The sequence below is a fragment of the Canis lupus genome, chromosome 7, assembly GCF_048164855.1.
Source record: "Canis lupus baileyi chromosome 7, mCanLup2.hap1, whole genome shotgun sequence".
NCBI classification, from domain to species: Eukaryota; Metazoa; Chordata; class Mammalia; order Carnivora; family Canidae; genus Canis; species Canis lupus.
Window position 1 is genome coordinate 67,231,326 of NC_132844.1, and position 24,337 is coordinate 67,255,662.

The 24,337-nt window shown below is 47.2% G+C and overlaps 1 protein-coding gene across 5 annotated transcripts in view; it reads right to left on the bottom strand.

The window, feature by feature from the left end:
* Positions 1–3,218: 3,218 nt before the first annotated feature.
* BRPF3 (bromodomain and PHD finger containing 3) overlaps positions 3,219–24,337 on the bottom strand; it is a 34,794-nt gene continuing 13,675 nt past the window's right edge. For 2 of the 5 annotated variants that reach the window (XM_072833272.1, XM_072833273.1), the window contains exons 7-13: positions 23,365–23,670; positions 21,290–21,796; positions 18,361–18,454; positions 14,692–14,789; positions 11,115–11,212; positions 6,902–7,056; positions 3,219–5,608 (exon numbers count right to left, since the gene is read on the bottom strand). In XM_072833272.1, the coding sequence (XP_072689373.1) occupies positions 5,425–5,608; positions 6,902–7,056; positions 11,115–11,212; positions 14,692–14,789; positions 18,361–18,454; positions 21,290–21,796; positions 23,365–23,670 (1,442 nt within the window). In that variant the 3' untranslated portion in view covers positions 3,219–5,424. Of the gene's footprint in view, positions 5,609–6,901; positions 7,057–11,114; positions 11,213–14,691; positions 14,790–15,310; positions 15,390–18,360; positions 18,455–21,289; positions 21,797–23,364; positions 23,671–24,337 lie in introns of those variants that run through there. The other 3 variants (XM_072833274.1, XR_012034376.1, XM_072833275.1) reach the window with 3 other exon arrangements.

A 24,337-nucleotide genomic window follows, 5' to 3' on the forward strand; every position in this document is an offset into this window, starting at 1 on the left:
AATCCCTTGGGTGCCCTCCTGGACCGTGTAGCTAGGGGAGATGGGGCCAAACCTGGGGTACCCGTGCCTCTAGTGCCCTTGCCCATCAGGAGCCATCAGTGCTGAATTGCCAATGCTGCCTCTGTGTCTCTCAAGCCGCTACAAGGCTGAGAGGAAGAAGGAGGAGGAGCTCACACTGCTTAGGAGCAAGGGCGATTAGAGTGAAACCAGCTATTTCCAATCCACTCTCCAAGTGCCAAGCAAAGGATACAGTATTCTTTGACCTAACAATGCAACAACCCTTCTGAAATTTGGGGACATAGCCTGAGTCCTGGCCCTCTCAAGAATATTTACCTTGTGGTGGCTCAGTCAGTAAGCATCTGCCTTTGGCTCGGGTTATGATCTCAGGGCCCTGGGATCGAGCCCCACGTCCGGCTCCCTGCTCAGCTGGGTGTCTGCTTCTCCTTCTCCCTCTACCTCTCCCCCTGCTTGTGCTCTGTCAAATAAATAAATAATCTTTTTAAAAAAGGATATTAACCTTGTAGAAAATACGTATGTATATCCATTTTTTCTTTTCATCCCTAGTGCCGTCTGCTGTCCTTGAAGGGAAAGGGCAAGCAGGAGGGCACCCCCAAGTGCCAAGGTTGAGTCAGAGACCCCTCTAACTCTGGCCTAGCAGACACACACCTCTGGCCCCACTTCCCCCCACACAGTGAGGCAGAAACCTCTGCCCCACCTTTTGGAGGAACCATATCTCTCCTGCAACGTCGTCCTCCTTCCCTCACTGGCAGGGTCAGATAGAATGTTCGCACTCGTCGTCGTGCAGATGCCGCAGGAGGGCTTGCAGACCCAGGGGCAGCCCACCCTCTGTCTCCCCTCGGCACCCCTCCCAGGGCCTGGGAGTCTCACCACTCATCCCTCTTCTCTCAGAGCCAAAGCTCACAGCCTTGCCTGGTCAGGGAGTCCATCTGGAAGGCAAATTCACACTCAAGTGTTAATGACAATTAATACATTAACGGAAGAGGCCACGTTGACAGGGTTTGGCAAATGGCTTTAGTTATATTTTAAAACTTATTAGGAAAATTATATTTTGTATTTCTAGTCAGTACCTACCCTCGCATGCTCCAGTATCATAGTATTTTAGACATCGGTCCATGAATTTCGATCACAGTGTTGACAGAATTGATTAAGGATACATCTCACCTGGAGAGCTCTGACTACAGAGGCCCATGGAGAGTGGCAAGTGCTGGGTTCTGGGTCCTCTCTGGTTCAGCACTACCCTTTCCTGCTCCGTGAAGCTGAGCACATGTGACCTGCCTCTTTCTGTGAAATGACCCTTAGGTGACCCTTAGGACTTGACTTCCTCCTCATGAGGCCCTCTTTCCCGGTCGGCCACTGTCCTAACTGCCTGGGTGGGCTCCAGTGCCCCCGCATTTCTTTCATGTGATCCTACCTTCCTCTTGAACTCCAGGCCCAGTCCAATCTGCTTGCTGAGGGTGTTTCTCAGATGTCCCGTGGGCAATGCAAACTCCTCAGAACTAGGTTCTCCTCCCCCCTCCCGCCCCTTCAAACCCACTATTGATGCCTCCAGCCATGTAGCGGCCCTGTCTCCGAACTTCCTGCTTTTTGACTCGGACAGCTAATCAGTTGCTGCGTTCCAGTCCTGTCCCTTCCCTTGTTCTAATCCTCCAATGCTGCACTAATGCCTCGCCCTGGCTTCAGGGTCCTCTCTTATTTAAGTCAGCCTCACAGAGGCTCAGAGAAGTCGAGTACCACACTTGAAGTCACGCAGTCAGTGAGTGACAGGGCTCTGAACCACAACACACCCTCTTGCCATCTTCAGTGGCCACCAGGCAGATGGGGCGGCAGTTAGTTACTGGAGTGGAGCACCCGCCAAACCTCCCTGAACCCTCTCTTTACCACATCTTTTCTTCTCATCCTCACCTGCTAATAATACCCCACCCCTCTGATCATTTTTCCTTTAGGTACAAAATGGTTTTATAGGGTCATGTCTCATTTTGCTGTAAATATTGGCCTTGTAATTCAAAATATACATGTATCAACAGGGATCTTTAAGCCCATTTTTTCAGGCTTGAATTAATTCCTTCATTCTTCTGAAAGCTTTTGCTATCCAAACGTGGTCTCTGCCAAACTCCTCCCCACCGTGGGAGCCTCACGCCGGCCTCACGTGGAGCTATGCGCGACATGTCTCGTGAACCTGGTGGTAAGCAGCTTGTGCACCTGCATCCTGTGGACCAGGGGCGTGTATCTCTGTGCTCCCAATGCGTAATTCCAGAATAATCAGTGCCCCAGAGGTACTGTCAATGTTCTATCAAATTAAGCACTTTTACACTCTAGTGACTTCACTAAGAATTTCGAGGGCCCCGTGGAGGAGGTGATCAGGAGTCCCTGGTCCCCTAGTCACACTGCTGTGACACATAACTCCCAGCCACGTACAGGAGCCAAGCGGGAGCAGAAAGAGAACAGGGGAGGCAATGGGGAAAAAGCTGTCCCCAGCCCAGCAACAGGGCACTTAGTCCCCGGGAACGCTCACTCTGCTCTTGAAAATGTTCCTTTCCAGAAAGGCTGGAGCCACAGGCAATGGGTAGGGGGGCTGGTACAGAAAAGGCCAGTATGACCTTGAGATGTTGTGGAGCCCACTAGGAAACGCTTGGCCAGATCTCTCTCCCAGGATTCTGCTGTCATTACTTGGCTGGCTGTCTTTGGACAAGTCTTTTAATCTTGCTGTTTTGTCATCTGTAAAATGAAGACCAGGTAGGCGCTAGGATCCCTTCCAGCTCTGAAAGGAGAGAGGCCCATGTTACGCCTATGTGTCCCAGCTATCTATCTATAGAATGGGGATGGCAACAATGACAGAGGAGACATGAGCATTCTCGAATAAACAGGTGCCAGAGACATAGGGCTACTTCTCCCACCCCATGAGGAACAGATGCTCCCAAAGGGACAGGGCCACCAGAAAGCTGAGGCATGGGAAGGCGGGTTGGACATTCTACAGAACTGAGAGGGCAGTGCTGTTTGGGAGGGAAACAATGCCAGAGCCCATCTTCACACACCTCCTGGGGATTCCAAGAGACAGACAGAGCCCTTTCCTGCTGGGAGCCTGCAACAGCTAGACAACCCCATTCTTAATGGCTCCTGCCTTCTGGGGAGGGGGTGGGCTACGGGGATTAGGAAGAGAGGGGCAAGCCCCCACTGAGGACACCAACACAGCACGGCAATTGCTGCCCATTAGAACATTTATTTCTCAGAGAGAAAATAAGTTTCAGACAGTCATATTATAGTAGGTAAAATTAACTTTTGTATTCTTTACAAGCATAGATTTTTCTCTGTTTATTACCTCTCTTATACCATCTGTTATAAACAATTCTAGAAAGCAAATAAAGTCACTTTCTACAATAAATAGAGCATCGTGTGCTTCACAGCAGACGCGACTGAGACACATAGGCCCCATGCCACAGCAGGATCTGAGCCGCTTCCCGTTCTAAAAGAGCAGTTTTAAAATGAGACTCAGAGAGAGACTTTAAGAGTCAAGGAGATTGGAAAAAAAAAAAAAAAAAGAGACTAAGAAAGAGAAAGTGTTGGGCGGGGAGAGACACGGGGGGGGGGGGGGGGGAGAGAGAGAGAGAGAGAGAGAGAAAGCCCCGAGATCTTACAACACAGGTTGAGACAAAGGTCACAGAGTCCACAGCTGACCGACTACCTGGGGAGAAGGGGGGACGCATTGACTCCTTTAAATAAACCACACTGTGTGCATTTAAAATACTCAGCCACACAATGGAGGACTCCAGGAATGGAAACTATAGGCCTGAATAATTTAGAACAGTATTTTACAATTATATATACACCATGTCCTTCCCTAGCCATATGCTGTATTGTATTTTTATTATTGTACAAAATCCAAAACCCCATCCTTTAGGTAACAAGAGAGTTTTGTTGGTTCCCTTTTAAACTCTGGCTCATGTCCCAAACATATTAAGAAGTTGTGGTGGTTGGTTGGTTGGTTGTATTTTTAAAAAGTCGAGTGTGTAAAAATGGCAGTGATCTCCCCAGTGACTGTTTTGTCCAAAACTCCCCTATGAAAAATTTAAAACAATTAAAAAGAACATCAGGTTAAAAATCAACATGGCGATCAGTGGCCTGCGACCTGGCCCTGCGACTTTGGTGCTTAAGAGGTGAGAAGAATCATCCAGAGAACAGACACTGAAGCCTCTGAAAGTTGTGTTTGTCAGTCAGCATTCCCCGTTTCACAGTTTGGTTTTTTTTCCCTTCCGTTTTTGAGAAGGTGAAGGTGAGGAGGGAGATTGAAAGGAGGAGAGGGAAGGGGAGAGAGGGTGTGAAATAAAAGCGTGGTGTCCCCTGGAGTTCGGGAGTGGGAGCAGCAGAGGCTGGGCAGGGCAGAGCACAGGCAGGGAGATGCTGGGCTGTGGGCACCACCATCCGTGGTGGCGGAGAGTGAAGCCCCCAGAGACAGGACAGGAGGGCAAGGATCAGACCGGCTGAAGAGCACAGCTGCACCCCACAGCCCTCCGCACCCAAGTGGACAGATGAACACTCACCCAACCAGCCTGGTCTGACAGGAGCCTGCCAAGCCTCAGCCCGTCTCTCGGCACACAGGGAGAGGGCAAAAGGGGCCTGCCTCAATTCAAGGGGGCAAGCTTCCACAGCCTGGCCTTAGCTGTGTGTCTGCAGCAAATGAGGGGGGGGGGGAGGGCATGCTGGTGGAGGGGTCACCCGAGTGGTAGGCTGTCCTCTGTCCTGGGCCCTGAGGAGCCAGGCAGAGGCACCCACCTAGCATAGCAGCTGGCCTCAAAGGGAATGAGACATAAAAAGAAAAAAGACCAGTTTGGTGATAGTTTCTGTCCATTTGGCACAAAAGAAAGGAAAGGAACATGGGGAAAAAGAAACAGCACTGGTGCAAAGATGGGATGGGGAAGAGGTATGAGAATGGGTGATGGAGGGGAGAGAGGGTGAGCTCTGTGAGCTTCCCCGCGGGACCCTCGTGTATCCACAGCACCTCTGGGGTCAATTTCAGAGCGTCACTTGCCCTGAGGTGTAGTTAGCTGGAGTGGGGAGGAGGGGGCCAGGCACACCTTTGAGAAAGAGCCTAGGACTTCTTGCCTTCTGGGTTCAGGTGCATCTCCTTGGCCAGGCCTAAGCCTCACAGCTATTTCTACTTCTAACTGATTCTTTAGTGGACTAGCCCCTGAGCAAGCTCAGGTGGGAGTTTTTGGCACACAGCAGGCCCACCAGGGGAACCACACAGTTGTTCAAAACTGGGGCCTTGCCCTTGGGGAGGACACAGACCAGTCCCTGGCCTGCTGTGGAAAGGGGAAACTGCCGGCCATATGACTGGCTGGGGCAGGAAGAGGCCTCTGTGCCTCAGGGGACAGAGGCAGGGCAGGCAGACACAGGCAGGCCCTGCCCTTACAGGTAGCTGGAGGTGACAAAGGAGTGGGGCCCCCGGACCCGGCTCAAGTGGATCATTGCACGGTCGTAAGCCACCTGCACCGACTTTCGGATGCTGGTCTTGCGGCCTTCTAGCATCTTGAGCTTGTCCACGGTGTCTTCCACACCCAGGGGCAGCACTTTATCCCTTGGAAGCCACTGCCTAAAATACAAGCACAGTGAGAGGCCTGGGCTGCAGTGGGTCACACAAGGGGGCTCCTCTGGGCCCATATGCCCAAGACTAGCAAAGCCAGTGGAGGGGATAGAGCAGAAGGAGATGGACTGGGCCAACCCAGGCAGGAGGCCACCAAAAGACCTGTTTGCAGCCAGGCCCTTCCCTGAACCCATGGCACTCAACTCTGAGGGCTGTCATGACCCAGAGCCGAGAGGTCCATGTTACGGTTAGCTCCACCCCACCTTGGGGCATCAGGGAGCTCTGGCTAGGAACTGGGGCCAATACCAGGAATCAATGATTCCTTGGTGGTGCCCACACCTCATTTTTTTTTTTTTTTTTTTTTTAAAGATCCCCAGGTGAGTCTAACATCTGGCTAAAAGCCAGCCTTCGGAGCCAGATCTTGGTTCGTATCCCAGTTCTGGCAATGGGGTCTTGGCTTTCCAAGCCTCAGCTTTCTCATCTGAAAAATGGATTGGGAGGGGACTGGTGAAGATTTAAGGATTAAATGAGATTATGTATGTAAATAAATTTGCACAGGGGCATGGAGTGAACAATAAATGGTAGCTACTGTTATCTGGGTTAGCTAGTCCTACATTTTCTCATTCTATAGAAGCAGAGGTGAAAGAAGTCTTCTGGTGCCAAGAGAAACCTTGAAGGGCAAGCAAGCCCTTTGCCATGGAGCCCACACTGCCCAGAACCAACCCACTCAATATCCGCCCACTCCAGGACTAAGACACACATGCCCACGGCCACGGGGAGCTCTCAGCTGGCTCTCTTCCTCTCCAGGAATCACCCTCCAACAAGGGAGCTACATGACCCAAGGTGACCTCCATCTCCAGGGGCAGCCAGCATTCAATGATTAGTTGACACGAAGGTACAAAGGTGCAGGCCCAATTCCTGGTATCATTAACAAAACCCCAGCTCCAGGGCTCCCCTGAGGATCAGTGGAGGCCTTCATAGCAAGCGTGCCACAGTTCAACATGTTCCCCTGTCTAGCACTGCAACCCTCATCCCCACAGGTCTCCTCTGTAACTCTCATTATAGAAATTTCCATCTCACGGTTTCTCAGGGAATCTGATCTGAGACTCTCCTCAGTTACTATTAACGTGTGAGGGGCAGGCCAACTGCTGGTAATGCCTCACCCTACCTGAGTGGAGGCAGGGTAACGGAGTCTACAGCCCCTCTGTGGACTTCCCCAGCATGGCAGTATTTGCAAAGCCTCCCAGTCGGGCCCCTCAGTCCACACCCTGGTGCAACCTCCTGCAAGTAGCAGTCACTTACCAGGTGCGCTTGTTGTCAAAGAAGAGGACAAGGAAGAGCTTCTCTCCAGCCTCGGCCTGTTTCTGCTCTCCCAGCTTCAGCACATCCAGCGGGGGGACAGGGATGGGGACACCATTGTGCAGGAGGCCCTCCCGGGGCATCTTGGGATCGATGATCTGGAGACAGGAAAGGAGAAGGCACTCAGCTGCGGGTGGATGGGGTGAGCAGAGCATGCTGCGCCAGGACTCCCTGCTGAACCACCCCTTACCAAGCTATGCAAGCACCTTGGCCAGGCCCACAGCCAGGTGATAAAGGGAGATGACCTCTTCTGTGAACCTCCAGGACCCCCAAATGCAAGTCCTGACTCTCTTTCCCAGTTCATTTGCCTAATCCTCCAGCCCTGCCCAACCAGTTCTGATGAGGGAGCTTACTCCATGAACCCTTGGGGGCCCAGAGCTGAAACAGAAGCAATGTGAATCCAGTATGGGAGTGTCAGAAATGAGGGGGTATCTGTGATGTCCAGGCCAAACTGGCAAATTCCTTCTTCCCAACATCCTTTAGGGGGAGTGGAAGCCATTTTTTCCCTTATCAATTGCCATTTAAAATCGTTATAATTCACTTCAAAAACTCTGGTGCCTCCTTAGACACCATGGCCATGAAGGAGGTTCTGGATCAGCAGAAGAACCCATCCCTTTGGTTCTACCTAACAGAGCCCTGAGTACCTGCTACCTTCCTATCTGACTATAACTGTCCTCCTGTGTGCATGAGATACATTTGTGTCACTTCCATGTAAGATCAGAATGAAGCGGTAAGACTGAACTTGAGGAGTTGCTGGAGAAGGGAGAATGATGTGGCCAGAAAGAAGGGCCACTGGAAGAATTTGTGCTCGAGGCGGCAAGCTCCACAGAACAGGAGCTCAGCAAAACGCCCAGTGGCATCAACACAACAGTTATCTCTAGCTCTATGAAACACTGACAAAGTGACCAAAGCCCCTAGTTATTCACATATCATCATTTTATTTCATCTTTTTTTTTTAATTTTTAATTTTTAAAATTTCATCTTCTTGCTGATGCCGAGAAGTCTGCTGACAGCTACCTGATGAGGGAGGAAAGCACCAAGCCCAGACAGAGGAGGACAGAGTGGGCTGTGGCCACGGTGACCTGAGCCTCTGCTGCCTGCTGCCCTGCACAGCCCCTGTTTCAAAGCAGTGAATACTCTCTATGTGCTGAGGCTGGAGAGGCCTGGAAACTTACTGAGGAAGTGGCTTTCTCCAGAGATGCAACAATCTTAATTTCTATACCCGGTCCCAGGGGGCCTGTTCTCATAATAAACTGCCCTAGCTATTTACCTTTGGGTGTCTGCCAGCTTCCCTACTTCCCTCGCAAGATAAGCAGCTGAAAGCAGGTGTTCTGGTTAAGAGTTTACTCTAAGGAAGAACCATGCCAACCCAGCCCCCAGCTGTGTAATTTGGTCAAAACTCTATCTCCCAGCCTGTCTGTCCCCACCGGGATTAAAGCTAACTAAAATTCCTAACGAGAACCACCACACAAGCCCTCCTGAACTTCCTCAATTGAACGAGACAGTGGGCCTCTCTGGTATGTTTCCTCTTGACTAAGCCATGCTGGCTCCCGCCTTGGAACAAGGGGATAGATGGTGAAATATGTCCCCCCAAGGCAGGAGCAAAGTGGGTAAGCTGCCCCTTAAGGAGAGTTTGCCTCTCCTTTTAAAGAAAATACAGGCAAATATGTCCCAAAATAATAAACAATGGACCATTCACTCAAATGTTATTCAGATGTAAAACAGCATGGCTTATGATACACTTTAACGCATTATGTGATAAATGTGTGTATACACAATTATTATGGCTGCACTACATAAACAAATACAAGTGACGCAAAATGCTCACAGCTGACATGCTAGAATGGTAGGGTCCCTGCTGCTTTTCTCTATTTTTCCAAAATTTCGATAATATAGATACATTATTTTAGAGAAAAAAAAAACAAAAACCCTTTTTTAAAAAATGAGAGTCAAAAAAAAATTTAAACTGTATATTTATTATGGATACAAGTACATATTTAAGTATGCATAGGAGAACAATTGGGCGAGTGTAAACCAAAATGAAAACACAGGTTATGTTCAGGCAGTGGGTTTTCTCAGGTGGTGGCTGAATTTATTTAATCATGAAAGAAAATGTATGATTAAAAAGATAATTAAAATGGAAAAAAAAGCTGGTTTTAGACCAGTTTTGTTTTGCACTGTGAGACTTAAAAAAACAGTACCAAACCTGTACAGCTTTAAACACTTCCTTGACAATTACTGGCTGTCTCACTGACAAAAGGGCATAGAGCCTTGTGAAGGCAGACCCCAGGCCCAACCTCCTTAGCAGCACAGCGTGGATTCCCCCACATGCCACTGCTAAAGGGGGAGTGAGGTAGGTGACATGGCTTCCAGTATGGCCCCAGCAAGCTGTATGACCTCTTAGAGCTGTAGCTTCCTCACTAATCCCAAAGGGTCAGAGTTCCTGCCCTCTTGTCCTTAAGAGGCTGTTATTAGAACTGAAAAAGCCAGGCAGCCCTGGTGGCTCAGTGGTTTAGCGCTGCCTTTGGCCCAGGGTGTGATCCTGGAGACCCAGGATCAAGTCGGGTGTCAGGCTCCCTGCATGGAGCCTGCTTCTCCCTCTGCCTGTCTGTGCCTCTCTCTCTCTCTGTGTCTCTCTCATGAATGAATAAATAAATAAACTCTTAAAAAAAAAAAAAAAAGAGCTGAGAGAAGCCCAGAATGTTGTATGCATGCAAGTGGTTGGCAGGATAGTGGACAACCCTGGCTATAGATCATCTGTAAAGCTTTAAAAAATATATTCTTATTTTTTAGGGGTGGCTCAGCTGGTTAAGCATCCAACTCTTGATTTCAGTTCAGGTCATGATCTTGGGGTGGTGGGACTGAGCCCTGTGTCAGGCTCTTGTGCTGAGTGTGAAGCATGTCTAAGATTCTCTATCTCCTTTTCCCTCTGCCCCTTCCCCTCTTGAGCTCTCGTGCACACACACACTCTCACACAAAAAAATTAAATTAAAATTTTAAAAAATATTCATAGCTCAGTCTGGCCTTAGTCTAATTGGGTTGTTCTGAGATAGGACCTCAGTATCTATATTGTTTAAAAAATTCCCCCAAGATTCTGGCATGCCCAAAGGTTTAGAATCACTGTCTTCTAGTGCCCGGTGGACATTACCTCCCCGATGCAGAGAGAGTTCTAAGAAATAGCAATCAAGGTGGTAAAAATGGAATTTTCAGCTACTGCTACATTGGAAAAAATAGAAATTTTAGCTCCTACTGGTGGGAGTAGGAACTGGAAGTAATTTTCTAAAAGGGTAGCTTGGCAATTTGTATCAGAATTTTGCAGACACCTTGTCCCAAGAAGGCACCCTAAGAATTCACTATACAGGAATAATCATGATGTGCACAGAGTAAAACTACAGTGATGTTTATTGCCAGCTGTTTATCATAGTGAAAAATTCAAAACAATCTAAATGACCCAACTAAGGAACAGTTAAAAAAGACACATGCATACAACTGAGGATAATGCAGTCGTTAAAGTGATGTTGATAAAGAACGTTTAATGACACAAGACATGCGTGTTCATGGAACGCTGTTATATGAAAGGGAGGTTAGAGTATGGTCTCATATTTACTCACTGAAAAAAAAAAAAGTTAAACAGATATATACCAAGAGGTAATCTCCGAATAGACGAGACTATGGGTGATTTTGAACTTAGTGGCTCAGAACACAGGCTTTGAAAATCACATTGTGATTCTTGGGCTCAAATTCCAACCCTGCCATTTAATAGCTAGATGACCACATGCAACAGATAGCTCCTCAATTTTCTTCCCCACAAAATGAGAAAAACCATATCTCAGTATTTCAAGAATTTAGCATGACAAATGTTTAAATAAATTCTTTACAATGAACATGTATTACTTTTATGCACAAACAAATGCTATTAAATTCCTACAAGCCCTAGTCTCTAGCTTCATACTTTTACTCTATTTTGAGTGCTCCAAGCTGGGGACCTTGATGGTTTGACCCACCCAGGCTGGGGTAAAACCTCCCTCTCTTCTGCAGCTAAAGGCACTCTCCCACCACACTCTGCTGGCTTGATCCAATCAGATAAGCCCCCAAGGCAAGACGGGGTGAGAACAGCCCAGAGAAGGAAGGGGGGTGGTGTCTGGGGCAGACTCACCAAGGCAGGGTAGGAGGGATAGCCTCGGCACTTGGCCCACACCAGCTCCAGGGGCTCCAGGTCTCCGCGGTCTTCAAAGGGCATCAGGAGGCTTCTGCCTGGGGGTCAGGAGGGGAGGAGACAGCACCCAAAGGGGACTTGGAATGGTGCCCAGGAGGCCTGCCTGTGGCCTCCATTTGACTGGAGCAACCCAGGAATAAGTCAGCAACATCCCCTCCGCCCTTGCTCTTCCCTGCCCTTTCCTTAGTTCTTAGACTAGATCAGGGGTCAGCAAACTTGTTCTGTAAAGGGCCAAACGGTAAGCATTTTAGGTTTTACAGTCCACATGGTCTCTGTTGCAAACTACTCAACTCTATTGTTGTAGCATGAAAACAGCCACAGATATTCTGCAAAGGAATGAGTATGGCTAGCTATGTCCCCATAAAATTTTATTTTTAGTCACTGAAATTTGAATTTCATGTAATTTTCATGTGTCACAAAATATCTTTCTTCTTTTGTTTTTTTTTTTCAATCATTTGAAAATGTAAAACCATTCTTAGTCTGTAGGCCCTACAAAAACGGGCAATATGTTAGTTTGCTGACCTCTGGACTAGAACCCTAAGATGGTATTCCTTGGAAAAATGTGACTGCTCCATCACCAGGACCCTAGGAAGAAAAATAACCACCCAGCTTGGCAAAGCCACAAACTGCTCTCTGGGGCTCCCTAAATGATAGGCCTCATGATAGAGGCTTCACGGAAAAAGATCCCTGCGACAGACATTCCAGTAAAACCACTTGCTAAATGAGTTCTTTTCTGACAGGGCCACGCCTCACCATCCAGGTCACCTGGATACACAGCACTCAGCAGAGCCAAGCAGGTCTGCAGGTCCTTCATGTGCATGCTTTTCTCAGAACCTTACACTGGGTGTCCCACCTGGAGCAGCACCACATCTCTCCAGCTTACTCTTTTCTGCACCTGAGGCACTAGCACACATGGATGGACACACTTCACAAATACTCCTGAACAGAAAGAGGAACCTCCTCTCTTCTCCTCCCCACATCTATAAACTGGGAACTCAAGGGGACCACACTTGACCAAGGAAAAAAGCCCAAATCCCAAAGAGTGGAAATTATGTTCCCAAGGAAATACTACCACCCTCATAATTTTTTAAAAATATACTACTAATAATGAGGTATTTTTTAAAAAGATTTTATTTATTTATTAGAGAGAGAGCACACACGTGTGCACATGAGCAGGGGGGAAGGGGCAGAGAGAGAGGGAGAAGCAGACTTCCCACTGAGCAGGGAGCCTGATGCAGGGCTCCATCCCAGGATCCCAGGATCATGACCTGGGCCTAAGCAGATGCTAGATCTGAGCTGAAGGCTGATGCTAAACCAACTGAACCATTGTTTTTTTATGCGAGTCAATACCAATAACAACAAAAAGATAAAATCCAATACACAGGCTGTGGGGAAACTGGTGCAATCATATACTATTGAAGAAAGTGTAGACCAGTCTAATCCTTAAGAATGTAATTTGGCAGGGGTGTGTGGGTGGTTCAGTCAGTTAAGCACCTGACTCTTGATTTCTGCTCTGGTCATGATTTCAGGATCATGAGATTGAGCCCTGCATAGGCTCCATGTTGAGCAGGGAGTTCACTTGAGATGCTCTCTCTCCCTCTCCCCCTGCCTGCAGGTTCTCACTTCCTCTCACTTTCTCTCAAAATAAACAAATAAATCTTAAAAATATATATAATTTGGTGGTATGTCTCAAGAGCCATTAAAAAAATATATGAATCATCTGCTTCAGTACATTCCTTCCATGGGAATTTATTCTAAGAAAAATAACTTTAAAAATGAATAAAAGGATTTTGAACAAAAATACACATTTACTACATTATGCATAGTGTGAAAAGTCAGAAATAACCAAATGTCTAACAAAAGGGTTAAGTAAATTATAATACACTAACTGAAGAATAAATTGTTCCATAATATGAGATAAATAAAGATCATGTCAACATGAAAAAGTATGAGATAACACTGAAAAATGCAGAAAATTAAATGTTCTGGATTAACATTTTGTTAAAAATGTGCCTGAAATAAACGGAAGGCCACACAGAGAAATGAAGACAACTGTGTTAATTAAGGTGATGATGGGAGTAGAGGGTCAAAATTTTTAAATTTCCTTTGACATCATTTTACAAGAACGTGGTTTTAAAAATAAGGATAAAATGTCACTACCAGAATCACACTGTATGTGCCAATCCACTGCCAGTTTTGCACTGGATGCTGTTCCAATTTATCTAGATATGAGCCCTGCTTTCTGGGCACTGACAAACAACAGTGAAACACGCAGGCATGCATTCCTCAACACACATATGAGAAAGAAACTGATAAAGGAAAGTAAAGTGGTTGGGAAAAGGAAAGAAGCCCTGACACCTGTGTGTTAGATGGAAACTTCAAAGACAGGGCACCCAGATCACACACTCTCCACAGGAGGGCTGCACAGAGGTGCCCTTGGAGAACAGCCTGCCTTGTACCCACTCCACCTGAGCACCAGTCAGCCCTACCCCTTTGGCGCTGCCTTGTCCTGTTCTTGAATCCCTCGTTCTTGGACCAGCTGGAGTAGAATGTCTCCTGAAGACAAGGCAGAAAGCAATGGATCACATGAAATCACAGGGCAATGTGTGATTCAGTGATCCAGGCTCTCGCTAACCACTCCAGTGAAGGCAGACTGGTAGTGTCTCTAGAAACTACAAAGACACACTTCTTTCAAGTACAGCAACTCTACTTCTCTATAGAAGTGTATGCTTGGGCAGCCCGGGTGGCTCCGTGGTTTAGCGCCGCCTTCAGCCCAGGGCCTGGTCCTGGAGACCTAGGATCGAGTCCCACATCAGGCTCCCTGCGTGGAGTCTGCTTCTCCCTCTGCCTATGTCTCTGCCTCTCTCTCTGTCTCTCATGAATAAATAAATATAATCTAAAAAAAAAAAAAATAAAAAAGGAAGTCTATGCTCTCCAGAGATACAAAATGATCTATGTATAAGGTTGCTCACTGCAACACTGATTATAACTAATATGTGAAAACAGTCTAAATGTCTATCTGCAGAGAGCTGGCACTCCTAGATAATGGGATATCAGGCAGCCAAAAAAAAGCATAGACGATTTCCAAGACATATTAATTGAAAAAAGGCATGATTTAGAGGAACACGTGTATATTAGGCTTCTCTACCCACTCTCCTGAATATATGCACAAGTTTTGGCTTATATATGTATAAACTACATCTAGAGAGACACAAAAGAAACTGCTAACAGTGGTTGTTCTAAGGAGGAGACCCCTGGCTTTTCATTATGTACCATTCTGTACCTTTTTGATTTTTGTTACCATGGGCATATATTACTATTCAAATTTAAGATGAACCTAAAAAAAAAAAAAAAAAAAAAAAAAAAAGAAGCATATGAATGACCTGGGAGAGGGGGGTGCCATCTCTGTGCCCAATGCCTTAGAGCTTAGAGGAGCTATCGGGTCTGGCTGCAGCCCACAGAGCTGGTTCTTTGGAAGGCCTGGGCCCCCTAGATCCACCTGTATACCGCTCCTCACCTGAGCTGCTGTAGTCAGAATCTCCATTTACACCTTCCAGGAAGGGGACGCGAGATAGGGCTGGCTTCCCACGGCTGCGTTTGGGGGGCGTCAGACCACTGCATACAGAGCAAGAAGGCATAGGGAGCGAAATGAGCAATTTCATTGACTAACGCACCCACTGCTATTCTATCTCTGAGAGAAGTGGAGGTGTAAAAACCTTTCAATGAAAATGGCTTCTCACCTTCCCCTAAACAACTCACACCAATCCATGTTATGCTTCTGACCATAAAAGTTCCATGAGGCTTTGAAGGACCATTTCATCCTTGTGGAAGGACTCTAGAAAAAGATGCCTGCTTCCCTACCCAGGGACTTTGGACTTCACCCAGAGAAAGGTCACTCTAGGCACTTGTCAATCCTTCTGGAGTCTAAGCAGCCTAGTCAGGAGGAGGGCCAGTCTTACATCTGTCCAGAATTCTTTTACTCTGCAGTTCATACTGTTTCTTTAGAAACCAATTTATTTTTGAGGTTAAAAAAAAAAAAATAGCCTCTTTCCTAAATTTCCTATAAAGGACATATCTTACTTTTGTAATTAGAAAAGACATTTTTTAATTGAAAAAAAAATCCACTTCTTACTTACACTTTGTGTGTGAAGTTTTTCTTAGACAGAGATGGAATTTTTTAACAAACAAGCAGACCAATTTTTTTCCATGTGGTTACTGCAAAGAGGTATGTATGTATGTTTAATATATACATATTATACATGTTATATAATATATATATATTTTAGGCAGACTAGAAGGTAATAAAGCAAAAATGAGAACAGTAATACCAGAATAATGCCATAACTGGAACCCATCCAAGCATCTGCATTTTTAAATACCTCTCAATGGAATTCTAACATACATCCATAGTTGTGAGAGTCTGGGCAAGAATGATGTGGCTAGGGCTTTTTCCCATCCAAACTTTGAAAACTATCACTGCTATCTAATTTTTTTCAACTAAAAAAAGTGCTTAAAAGATGGGGCAACAATCCACAGAAGAATAGAAACACTTGGGAAACCCCTGCTTGGGAAACCCCTGGTGGGATCAAAAAAGGCTGGTGAGGACTGTTTGGTGAGTAGCATACTCCTGTCCTACCAAATCATAGCTGACTTTATTACAGTCTTATTCAGAAAACCTTATATAACCAGAACCCAATGAATCCTAATCCATCAGTAACTGGCAGGTTGGTAGCTTTTTTCCTGCTAGTAAAAATTAGGACCTGTTTGAGAAAAAAAATTAACATCCAGTTTACATTTCAGATTCAGTTCCCACTCACCCTATAATAATCTGTCACTGGGTTTAGAGACTCAAAGGCCTCTCAAAGTTCCTATCTTGGATCTGGGGAGACATCTTCAAATACAATAAAAGGGGGCACAACAAAGTGGTTAAGAGAGAAACTCTGGAGCCAGACTACATGGGTTCAGAACCTGCCTCTTCACTTCATGAGTTCTGCAACCTTGAGCAAGTGACCTACCCTCTCTGAGGCCGGTGTTCCCCATGTGCTGCTGTGAGGATTTAGTGGATTAATACACAGAAAGCACTCAGTACAGCATATACCCAGTACTCAATAAATGGCACATGGTAGTTATATAACAAATATTATTATATGAAGGGCAGTAAATTTTAATGTGTCACTTTAAATACCATAAACTACTAGTGTTGTACTATCAGATGATGAGCTCTGACAAGGATGAGCTCAATAAAATAAGACGTTAACACTTCAACTAGGTCCGTGTATTCCTGTTTCATGGAAAATCACAAGTGACTCAACATGACCTGCATTTCAGCCCTCTTTCTAAGTCATGCAGACCTAAGCAGCCAATCCAATCTATAATTATTTTGTTTACTGGTTTAACATTCATCTCTTCCTTCTAGAAGACAAGCTCCATGAGAACACACACCTTATCAGTACTTAGAACAATGCCTGGCTTGAAATAGGTGCTCAATTATTAATAACTGAATAAGTGACCCATAAAAAGAGGGCACAGCCCCAGTCTGCTCAGAAAATCCTCAGGAAAGATAAGGCCAGGACAGGGGAGGGGGATGGGATTAATGACCACAGGTTTTTTCAAGATTCTTTCTATCTCTGGAATTATATGATTCCAGTTTAATTATTAAGTAAAATCTTTCTCTATATAGGCACTACCATAGTGTGCAGGGTGGGGGGGGGGGAGAAAAGAAAGAAAAAGAAAAATCCTCTAGTTGGAGTCCTGAACCTCTTGTTTTAAACCCTGAAATTCCATTGAGATCCACTGAGTTAAAGAGGAAATGCTTTCCAAGGGCATTGTTCCCACACTGAACAGGGCTGCACAGAAATTGGTGGAATTCTGCACGAATGCAAACACATGGCCTGACCAGCAGGCTAATCAGAAGCTGGTCTGGCTTCCTTCCTGTGAATTCATGGCTGTACAAGAGCTCTTCATGGAGCGAAGGGCCCAACATACCTTCCATCTTTAGTCAAGAGCTAGGAGGGGACAGTCTGATAATCCTACTCCTACCCCAACCCAATGAACTGCGTTTCCAGCCACCATTATATCTGAAGGGAGTTAGGAATTCCAACCCAGGACCAGGGTGAAAGCATCTTGTAAGATTCTGAAAGCTCTGCCTCCTCTATGACTAATAACTGTTTCTTCCCTACCCACTGCCTCTATGTCTCTAGAGGCCATGGAGGAAGAAAGCTAGGGTGATCCTGAGGCTTGGTAGAGGAAAATCTCAAAGGAACCATATGCCACAGCAGGGGTCCTCCCACACTGCCCCCGCCCCCCCCAAAGCTTCCCCTGAGCCCAGTAGCCAGGGTAGAGTGAGTACTTAACAAAACACACGCTCAACCTGCCAACCTGCCTTGGAAACACTTTAAACATAGAGTCTTTTGGTGCTGCCCTGGGACCCTTCTTCCTCTACTCAGAACCCAGGATTCATTATCATGTTGGGAATCATGAGTTAGCCTTCAGGACAACTTGTTTCTCCTCTGTGGCACTGAGGATCTCCCATCTCCAAGAGTTCCACACTTCCTGGTGTCTTGCAGAGTACTCATAACACAGAGTAGAGATTGCATAAACTCTTGGACTTGGAAGAAACTCTAATGTTCTGGTCTCAAAAATCCTCTCTTCCAATAAAAGAATGGGAAAAGAAAACTATCCTTTCCCAACTCAAGGAGGGTAAAAGAGTTAGGACCTTTGAATAACAGGCTACTCCAAACTTCCTATCTGTTCAATTCTTATTTGCACACCACACCTCTAAAGAAGGCTTGGTTATGATGCACCAAAAGGCAAAGGGCAAAACCATGTCTGTAACTGGGTTATCAGAGCAGCCCAGCAGGGTGGGTGGGGGATTGGCTCAAATGTTAACTTTGCTGGGCAATTGAAATTTGGCTGTCCCTGCTGTCTGGAGCCAAATTCAGCTCCACAAACCCTGTAAAGCATCAGCGCCACTCCTCCCCTCCTAGTCAGATCAGGCTTGAGAGTCAAGGGTCACACCATTTCCTAGGAGCTACCAGAGTTACAGACCAGAGGTCTCAGGAAATAGCCAGGGTGGGGGAAGAAAGAAACTTAGATAAGCAGGAGGAGGCTCCATCTGTAGCTGAATGGAGAATAAAGGGAGAGGTGGCGGAGCTGCCAACCAAGCTTTGAGAACAACTGCTCTTACCTGCAAGCTTCAAATGCCAGTCCACCACTGAGACCCAAACTACATTCTGAGTCAGACCCGCTTTCGGTGTGTTTTCCAAAGCCGTTGGTCACGCCTGCCAAGGACACACAGAGTAAGCCTCAGTGCTGAAACCTCCTTCCCCCTGACACACGCTGTAGTGTGAGGCAGCTGCCTCAGGAGGGCTGAGTGAGGAGGACTGGAAAGGGTGGCTGCTCCTTCTCATGTGGGAAATGGGTCTTGGGGGACGGAAAGAACCTGACAAAGATTTGGGGGAAATGTTGGCTAGGGCAATGAGTAGACACTGCATTTTCCTTCCCACCCCTCTGCTTTTCACTTTAAGGAAAGAAAACACAGCACACAGCTCACACCAGTCACTGTCATTTGGCTACAAAAGGAAATACCAAGACTTCCCCACTCCAGCTGGCTCCTAAGTCCCTGAGATCTGCTTCTAATTTCAAGCCTGAATTATCAGGGAGCCCGTCTCTTGGGGAGCCCACCCACCTTGCCTCTTCAGATAAACACTCACACACCCTATCCATCACACAGCTGGCAACAGCTAGCTTCATTCTTTTGGGATGGTGTCAAGGGAGGTTGAGGCAGGGTAACGGCTGTGTCAGCCACACCCAGAGATATCTAGCAGAGCTAGGCAGAGCTGAGGATGGGAGGACTTCAATAGATCTAAAGCAGACCTGACCTTCCTGGATGGAGAATCAAAATTCCTGGGTTCTAGACTAGGCTCTGAAATATAGGTCCCTTTTCCTTTTTAACCTTTGCCTCTCCTTTTGTGAAGACAGTACCTTCTTACTTATAGGAGACAGTATTAAGTATGAATCAGAGAAGGTCTGTTTATAGAATGGGCCCCTTTGGAGGCAAATGAAGGCTGTCTGGTCATCCCAGGGACATGATGCTCATTAGCTGCAGAGGCTTCAACTCCCTATTATCCGATTCTTAATCACAATCCAGCATCCCACAAGTCAGGCAGCTGAGCCAAGAGCTCAAGAGCTCTCAGTCACAGATAGCTTGGCCAGAACACTGTGAAGCAAGTTACACCTGTAAGAGCAGGTGCCTGAGCCAAGATATCTGGACTCCAGCCTGGCTCTGCTTCTAACGTTACGGCTTCTGTTTAAATCACAAGCCAGCTGCGCCTCAGCTGCATGCCTGCCAAAGATCAACACCTGTTTTTGTAAGACTCCACTAAAGTCATACGGAAATAGTCCTCGATGCCAGGCCTCTGGGATAGTAGGAGATGAATAGATTCTAGCAGATTCCCCAAACAGAGGACCCTCTCAGGTTGGATGAGCCTGACATCCAGACCTACTTCCCAATAGCAGGATTTTTCAATTTTAGTGCACAGCGCTCTCAGTGCTGTGTGGCTGCTCCTCACAGAGCAGACAGGACAACAGTAACTGCTACCATCAGCTGCTGCGTGCTAAGTGAGTCCCACAAGGGGGTATCACTAGCCCCCTACTGGAAATGAGAAACAAGCTTGAAAGGTTAATTAATCTGTCCCAGCATACATAGCTGGTCAGAAGATGAGATGTGAACCCTGGTCTGCCTAACTCCAGGCCTCAGACTCTCGATTCTATATACTAATCTACTGCCTTAATACGGGGAGGCTTGGGCCAGATGGGAAGGGAAGGTATTGCTGGAAACCATGTGTTAAGCAGGAAGACAAAAAAGCAATGTGCTGGCCACACAACCCAAAGCTACCACATAAAAGGACAAGAAAGCAACACAAAAAACAAGAGCCAAGAGCAGGCCCCTCCCACCAAGTAAGCTGCCCTCCCTTATCCCACTAAGACTAAGCTATATGTCTGCACCTCCAGGCCCAGCTCACCCATCCAGCCTTGGTTCCCGGTGCTCCAGGAAGCCCCCCTCCAAACTGTCCCTTGCAGGCACTCCATCCTTGTTTCCATGCACCCAGGCATGAGCCCTTGGCTCCATCGACTCCTTGCTATTCTGCCCTCATCCCACAGAACCAGCTCAGGCACCGCCTCCTCGTGGCGCCTTCCCAACTCCTCCAACTCCTAGTCTCTGAACGCCTCCAGCAGTGTTGTTACATAATCACGTGCGGCCTGGCACTCTAACATCGCTGCACCTTAGGACACCATGTGGTCTCCTGCCTGGGTTGTGAACTCTCTCAGAGCTGGGGCTCAATCTGACCCACCATGACCAGCTTGCGCTGGACATGTAGTAAGTACTCTTTAGTGATGGAGCTCCCATTACCTGCCTCTGGAACCCCACTTCCAACCATACCCTGGCTAACTGTGCTGCAGCCACACTGGTTTCCTCACTGGTCCCCAGGCATGTAAGTGTGTTTCTACCTCCGTGGCCTGTGCACTTTCTAGCCTATCTTTTTGAAGTGTTCTTCCCCCAGATATCCTAATAGCTCACATCTTAACTCCTCAGATTTTTACTCAAATGTCTCCTCCTCAGGCCTGTCCTGGCCACCCTCTCTAATACCACCCCAGTATCCTCTATTCCCCTTCCCTGCTAGATCTTTCTGTATAGCTTCTAATACAAGATACAATCCACTTATTTGCTTCCAGTCTTTCTCCCCTACAAGGGAGATTTTTGCCTTTTGTTCATTGATTTTTTTCCCCCCAAGTGCCTACAATAATGCCTGATAGAAGTATCTGATGAATGAATGAAGTGAAGGTCGGAATCACTTTATGGCACATAACTTTGCATTCCCCTCAGGGCCAAAGAGGGCCCCAGACAAAATCTGGTCCTTTGGAATTACTTTCTCAAAGCCTTTTCTTCCAGGCCAGTACCCATGTGCCAGGCCCAACTCTAAGCTACAGAGCCCCCAATGCTTCTATTGGTGTCCACAGGGACCATTAGGGAGGCAACCAACTAGGGGAGGTGTTGGCTGGCAAGGCAAAGCAGGAAAGTAGATGAGAAATAGAGAAGTCACAGGTATGGTCACCTGTCTCCTCCTCCTGCCGGGGGGACCTCTCCCCTTCGCTCTCACTACAGCTCCTGCTTCTTGGCCGCTTCCGGGAGTGTTGCTCATCCTCGATGCTGGCCGGAGAGGCAGGAGAGCCCACTGCACCATGGTCCTCACCATTCTCTAGGGCCCTATCTGGGCTCCTCTGTAGCTTAACCCCATTCTTGGCCTTCTTGAAGAGGACTGACGTGCGGCGGCCCACGCCACTGAGTGGGGTACCAGCAGGGACATCAGGGGCCATGAGAGACACTCTGTTGATGCCATTGTCACTGAGCAGGCGTTGCAAGGGCTCACTCCCAATCTGCAGAGGTGATTTTTCCAAGAGCTCATCCTCTTCCACCTTTCTGGGCTTTAGGAATCGGCTTGGAGGTTTGCTATCATTAATGGGTTTCAGAGTAGGAGGGTCTGGAGGAGAGTCTTGCTCAGACAGGGAAGGTGCAGGCCCAGTGGGCTCCAGGGTTGGTGGGGGAGGCAGTTTGGAATCGTCTGTTAGAGAAAAAGAGAACCTGCTTGAACATTTTAGAAAAAGTCTGTACCTACAAGCCAGGTAATGACACTGATAACCACGAACCAGAGGCTTGGGGCTTTTATAAATTTTGACACATATCCCAGGTCTCCTGTCTGAGACAAAGAGAATGCAAGATTAAGTCTTATCTACATTAGTTAACTATAAACTGTATGTATTAGAATCACCTAGGAAGTTTCTTAAAAATTTCAGTGTCAAGGTCCTGTCCCAGACCAATTGAAACTAAATCTCTAATGATGGGGTATTTTTTTAAAAGGCTTTACCAGGTGAGTCTGATGAAACAGTCACAAATCATTGCACCACACCTAAGAAAAGCCACCTGACTTAATCAATACTCAGGCAAGTTCACATTTACAGATTAGAAATATACAACTCTCACTCGACTCAAGTGTTTTTCCTTCTATCAATAATATTTTGTTTATCACCCAGTAAAGCAAGCAAGCAGGACAAGCAAAAAGAGTAAGTTTACAATTGGAAAGATGAGAGTTAAATCACTGGTTCCCAAACATGTCTGTTCACTTGCCAAGTGAAATGTTTAAAAATTAAAATTTCCAAGCCACAGCCCAGACTTACTTTATCTGAATCTTTGGGAGCTGGGGCCTGGGAATTTTGTTTTGAAACCCTATGGGAGAAGCTGTTGCAGCCAGTGGACAGGACTCTGCATCGCCACAGCCCAGGAGTGGGATACAAATGACAGACAAGCTGACTGCCACACAGGGAGTCAGAAACAATGACTGCCAAATGGGACCTCCCAACCATATCCTTATTCTCAATGTAAAATAAAATGGGCCATTTCTTGCAATTTGGCCCCTTACTCTCTGGAGGTAACTCTGAACCCTTTTAGGCTGTGTGGGTGGCAGACCATCCATAAGCTATAGGCTCAGCTCCAAGGACCTGTATGAGTAATGCAGTTCTGTCCTCAATGAAGGGGAAGGATGGAAAACAGCTCAGTTTTAAGGTTAGGTCTCTGAGAATCCTCTCTGGATGTCTTTTGCAATCTGGCCTTTCTGCTTGGGATGGGCCTGTAGACTGGGTCAGCTGGAGTCAAAGCCATGAGGTAGATCTTCCTTTTCTATCCTCCCACCCCACAACCTAATCTGCCCTAAGGGCCTACTTACGTGATGGTCTAAGGTGAGCTAATATTTAACTAGTGTGTGCAATACAACCATATCAGGTACAAAATACTGTGATGCTTCTTTATTGGTTAGTAAAGACCTGCTGGGCCCCAGGCTCTAAAATTCTCCAAACCTGTCCACAATTTAGCAACTAAGTATCCACAACAATGGTCCCCAGAAGCACACTCCAATACAACAGCCAATATCTACTCTGCTGAATTTTGGTCTCTTCTGATTATAAGTATCTTGAATATCATCCCTGGATATATATGGAAATGTGACCCCTCCAAGGGTTTTCACTTACCCACAAAGGTAAGACCGAAACTCAGGGAAAGATGCTTCTACTATGAGATTTTGGCTTAACCCTTACTCCCCTACCTTGGCCTCTAACCCTGACTGCTCCTGTCTCTCACCTCTGTCCCCATCGTCTTCTGGCTCCTCCTGTGGGGCTTGCTCCAACACAGTCACATCCCCCTGGGCCTCGGCTGGCAGCTCCCCATTGGACACAGTCTTGTTCAGTGATGGTGGCTGTGGTGGTGGTGGTGGCTGTGCCAGCTTCTGCCGAAGTGCATTGATCTCTCTGCGCAGTAGGCGGACGCGGCGGGTCCGGGCCCCACTGGACCGCATGGCACTCACCAGGTCCAATTTCTCCAGCAGCTCCTTCAGCTGCACCTCCGGGGACAAATGGGCCCGGTTCTCTGGGATGAGGATGTTGTCCACTGCCAGGGAGAAGGGAGGACAGAAGGGGCTGAAGGACCTGCCCAGCCCAGGGCAAGGGGAAGGGACTGGATTCTTCGGATGCAAAATATTCTCCTGGAACACCTGGGCCAGTGGCTTCCAGCAGCGTCACTATGGGGCCTTGGCCCTGGTGACACCACTGCCCAGAGGGCAGCCACAGGGACAAGGTCAGAATCTGGGAAACATCTGCAGGAAGCAGTTCACAGTCATAATTACAGGCTCTGTGGAGTAGGCACGAGGCAGCCAGAGTGCGGGTCTCAGAGACAATTCTGTTTTCCTGATCCTCTACTTACACTCTTCTGAAAGAGCCACATATAGACTAGTATTGCACTCTCTCTGCCCCATGCTCCATGCCATACAGAGGGTATCCAGAGGAGGAAGACCCCTGCTAAAGATTGAGCTTTTCAAATAGACAGCTAGTACCTAATTCTCTTTCCTACCATTCCAGAAACACTCAGCAAATTAAACTCTAACTCTTGGAATTAATGCAGCCACAAGCAGGTATATCCCAGTTTGTGCCTACCCTCAGCTCTCTTCCTTGTGTCTACCCTATATAGCTCCAAGGCCCACCCCAGTCCCTGGCTCTCTAGGCTCCATCCCTGTGCCTCCTCCTAGTCCTTCTTCTCCCCACCCATCCAGGCTTCTCAC